This window comes from Xiphias gladius, chromosome 15 (assembly GCF_016859285.1).
Source record: "Xiphias gladius isolate SHS-SW01 ecotype Sanya breed wild chromosome 15, ASM1685928v1, whole genome shotgun sequence".
Classification (NCBI taxonomy): Eukaryota; Metazoa; Chordata; class Actinopteri; order Istiophoriformes; family Xiphiidae; genus Xiphias; species Xiphias gladius.
In genome coordinates, this window is record NC_053414.1 from 16,402,017 (window position 1) to 16,406,779 (window position 4,763).

At 41.8% G+C, this 4,763-nt stretch overlaps 1 protein-coding gene across 3 annotated transcripts in view; it reads right to left on the minus strand.

Annotated features, from left to right (window-relative positions):
- Positions 1–2,072, minus strand: part of si:dkey-117m1.4 (serine/arginine repetitive matrix protein 1) — a 19,042-nt gene extending 16,970 nt beyond the window's left edge. For all 3 annotated transcript variants that reach the window (XM_040146263.1, XM_040146265.1, XM_040146262.1), the window contains exon 1: positions 1,931–2,072. In XM_040146263.1, the coding sequence (XP_040002197.1) occupies positions 1,931–2,025 (95 nt within the window). In that variant the 5' untranslated portion in view covers positions 2,026–2,072. The remainder of the gene's footprint in view (positions 1–1,930) is intronic.
- Between the last annotated feature and the right edge of the window lie 2,691 nt (positions 2,073–4,763).

Sequence of the window (4,763 nt, forward strand, 5' to 3'; positions counted from 1 at the left end):
CCTGAAACCCACACGCCACTTGGTTACACATAAACACAGTCCTTCATGCTCACACACAGACACACACCTCCCATCCCTCTCTGTCTCTCTTGCTCTCTCTCTCTCTCACTCACTCACACACACACACACAAACAAACACTCACATTCCCTCCCCCACTCTCCTAACACACACGTATGCGCAAACACACTCTCCCCTCCCCTTCCCTGTGCCTCTAACACACTTCCCCTCTATCTCTGTCTCTCACACATACACACACATACACGCACACACACACATACACTTTTTATATGCTCCTTCTCACGTACATACACACACACACGTCCTTCACAGTCTCTCACAATCCTTTCTCTCTCTGTCTCTCTCTTCTGCCACACAGTAAACACACCTTTATTCCTAACTCTTTTTTTCCACACATGCACACACACACTATTAGTTTCTTTTATCCCTTTCACTCTCTCTCTCTCTCTCTCTCTCTCTCTCACACACACACACACACACACACACTCACACACACTCACACTCACAAACAATAACAGGCATGGATACATGCAAACATACACTCTGTGAAAAAACATTTTCCCTTCTCTCAAACACACCCTGTCTTCCCAACACACACAGACTTTCTCAATCTCTCAACCATACACAAACTCACAGAACCACACACACACTCACTCACTCACTCACTCACTCACTCACTCACTCCACTCAATACTACACACACACACACACACACACACTCCTGTTCTCTTTGTCACACACTCCTTACACAGTGCTCCCCCTCCCTCTCCCCATCTCACTCACACACTCACACACACTCAGTGTCTGTCTCTGTCACGCACACTCTCTCCCCCTCCCATCCCTCACACACACACACTCCCTCCTCCTTCCTCTGCTCTAGTACACACACACACACACACACACACACACACACACACACACACACACACATGCAGAAACACACACACACACACACACACACACACACACACACACACAGACACACACAAACACACACAGTTACACTCCACTCCCCAACCCCCCTCACACACACCACTCCCCCTCCCTCCCTCTCTCTCTCACACTCACACACACTCACACACACACAAACACACACACACACACACACACACACACACACACACACACACACACAGAGCTGTTCCTTTCTCTCTCACGCTCTCTCCCCCTCCCTGTGTGTGTGTCTTTCTCTCACACAACCACACACACACGCACGCGCACACTACACAGAGGCGAGAGCGCGCACTTACAGAGACACACACATAAACACACACACACACACACACACACACACAGGGGGAGGCTCTGACAGTATATTAATTCCAACATTTTTCTAACTTTGTGAAATTGAACATTTGCATTACTGTATGAGCTATGTTCCTGAAAACTTTTGATATTTACGGTTTAAGACACAACACTGTAATTAAACTTCAGCTTTTCCGGTTTACCTGAAAAAAGTATTAATTCAAGGTACATGACATGTTGTTTTCTGTAGAAATAGTGTGTATTGGTTAAATCTGCTTTATCCTGTCATTCAAAAACACACATTCAATAAGTGAATTCAGTGTCAGACACATACACACGCGCGCACATGTACACAGAGGCGAACTCGCACACGCGCGCACACACCTCTTTGGAGCTGCTCTGTAAGGTGGAATTAACGCTTTAAAAAAAACAAGCTAGCATGAGACAGACAAGCGACTTTCTCGCGTAATTTCTTTCTGCTGGACTTTTACTCACTGACAAACCTGACAATTATCGTATGTTTACAACTTTAGCTCCATCAAAAACACCCTCACACAAACATGCGCGCACACACCCACCCGAGTCTGGCTGTCATTGAAGAGGAAAACACTATCATGACACAGTTTTCCACTATTCTGTACAGTCGTAATTAATTTACTCCCTCACCCCCGCAGTGGCGGCGCCGGTTTGACGCCCTCTCCGTCGCTGTCCAGTCTGTGTGGTTCCCGGTAGTCGAAGAGCGAGCGTACCGTCTCCGCCATGTTCACGCCTGCGATTGCTGATGTTCCGCCACCGTAACGAGCAGCCTCTCACTCTTCTCTCCAGCCGCTCAACTGGCTCACACCAAGGTTATTCCAGCCGCTCCCACCGCCGCGCAGCGGAGGGGTGCGCAAAGCCCGACTGGCGATAAAACAGTCCGTATGCTGGGCTGCCGTGTCTTCTCAGCCGGCAAAAATCGGACGAAGGCGTGATTTTTACAAGTGTGTTTAAATGGATCCACGGTGACGGGGTGAGCATCGAGCTGCGAGTCACTTTTAATAAACAGGATGATCGTTGCAGCCCCCGCAGAAAGGAATGGACGCGCTCACCGAGCAGATGAAAAAAGTAGACCGTCTCTAAGAAGAGTGATTAGCCCGCTAACTGAGAGAGGAAAAATTATTAAATAAAATGGCGAAGAGAAACGTTAGGGTGAAGTTTGTGTTTCAAACAGAACGACACTTGGGTAGGCTGGGAAACATTTACATCTAGTGCTGTTTACAAACTCACATGTACATCTTGTTATTCTATCAACAGGTTAAAGCAATCCCTATTAAAATGTGTGATATGTGTACATCAATACGTGATTCATGGATATACTGTGTAAACTGTATCTTCTGTTGTTTCTTTTCAGCCCAACGCTTAATAAAATCCCTAACTGACTTGGACTTTTCAAATATGGAAATTGGACATGGCCGCCTTCAACGTCCAAATTGTAACGTCATCTGTTGGTCGCTCTCTGCTGATTGAGACGTTCAAATGACATTTTTGCCTTGAATAGAAAATGTGATCAATATGACCTGAATTTTAGCTCTGAAGATTTTTTGCATTGGTGAAAATGGTAAATTGTGACCTGTTCTTTGATACACCTTTGTCAGCAATTTGACACCTGTCGAAATACCTCGGACGTATGTCTGAGAAAAATAATTCGAGATGATATTAACCAACTGACAGTTGAGCTGGTAAGTTAGTTGGTGAGAGCTTCAGTGATTGTCACCGCTGCTAACTACAGTGCACATGAGATGTATCATTTATGTTGAATTATTATTCACAGTTTTTCAACACACTGACCTCAGTGAAATTTTGTTTACCTTTTGTTTACCTTCCCTCCTTACGTACCGATCAATGGAGATCTCAAAAGGCAGCTTTATCCAAAAAGCAGGTTTATCCTGCTTTTTGGAAACAAACGGTATCACGCCGTTGCACTACATTGTATATGACAATAGCTTCCATCAACATCTCATTAAAAAAGATTTTAGTAATCACATCGGCATTTTAATCATATATCATTTTGTTATTTTTCTATCGTTTATCTTTTAGAATCAGTAAAATGTATACTATGGCCCTTGTTGCTACTTATTATGATATGCCTGGAAAAAATGAATTAGCTTTTGGAAAAAAATCATGAACTGAGGAAAGCAGACTAACACTGATTAGCCACTTCCTTTACTATAATTTACAAACATTTTATTTTGAAAGCCTTCACGACTTTGGGACTAAGTTGTAAGGATGAAAAAACACTGGGTAATTCACATTATACTAGTGTTACGTTGCCCACAAGCATAAAAATAAAGCCAATTCTCTGATATAAAATACTACAAGTCAGTTATCTGATTCAATATGATACCCGTGTAACCGAAGAGGAAAGCATACATTTTAATGACAAGATAATTTCTCATGACACCTTATTTTTGCACTTGTGTTATTAAATACTACTAATTTCAATGAATGTTATAGAGAACTCAGATGAAACAATGTATGAAATGTGAACAACCTTTTTTAAACACATGCTACACACACAGCAACATGTTCACGTGCTCAATCACACAAATGTGAAATCATAAAACTGACGAACGGCTTCAGAGAGCAGAAGGGGCTCAGAATAGTGATGTTTGCTTCTTGTTGTAGTAAATCAATTTTTTTTTTTTTTTTAAAACTCCTTGAGAAAATAGGAAATTACTATGTAAAATCCATAATCCAAATAGCAACCAGCAATACTTGGTATCAGAAAAATATTGTGTTTATGGATGTATTGTCATATTATTTGTCCAAAGGCCCTTAGGGTGTTGTGTATTCCAATTGTCAAGGTTTTCACATTGCATTCAACAGTAATTCTAGTTACCTCCGCCAAGGAGGTTATGTGTTCACCCGTTTTTGTTTGTTTGTATGTTTGTTTGTTTGTCAGCAGGTTTACGCAAAAACTACTCAACCAATTTCCACTATGGTGGAGGGATGGGAAATGGGCCAGGGAGTAACTCATTAAATTTTGGGACAGATCCGGATTATTTACTATGAATTTGAATTTTTTTCTCTGAAGTCTGGTGTATGTTGTCTGAAATTGGCGTTGGCGGAGGTAAGTGCTCTACTGAGTGAATCTTCGAGTTGTTAGTGTTATTAGCTTATTGTGTCAAATTAACACATGGCAAAAAACGTCTTCCCCGACCATACAGTATTCAACTAAAACAAATTAATATGAAAACTAACTAAAGAAAGAAAACAGAATTTATTTTAACATTATATTCCCTGGAACAAACATGTTTGCTGACTTTCTTGCATCCTATTTAAAATTTCTAGGGTTATCTTAGACTGGAGCCTACAACTTAACGGCTTTTAAAACTGCATCAGAGAGCACCTTTGTCTTCCCAAATGGAATTGATGGCTCTTTTTCAAGATACAGCAATAGTGAATTATCAGTCATTTTGATTTAAACTGCTAACATGGTCTCACTGACAGATGAAGAGCC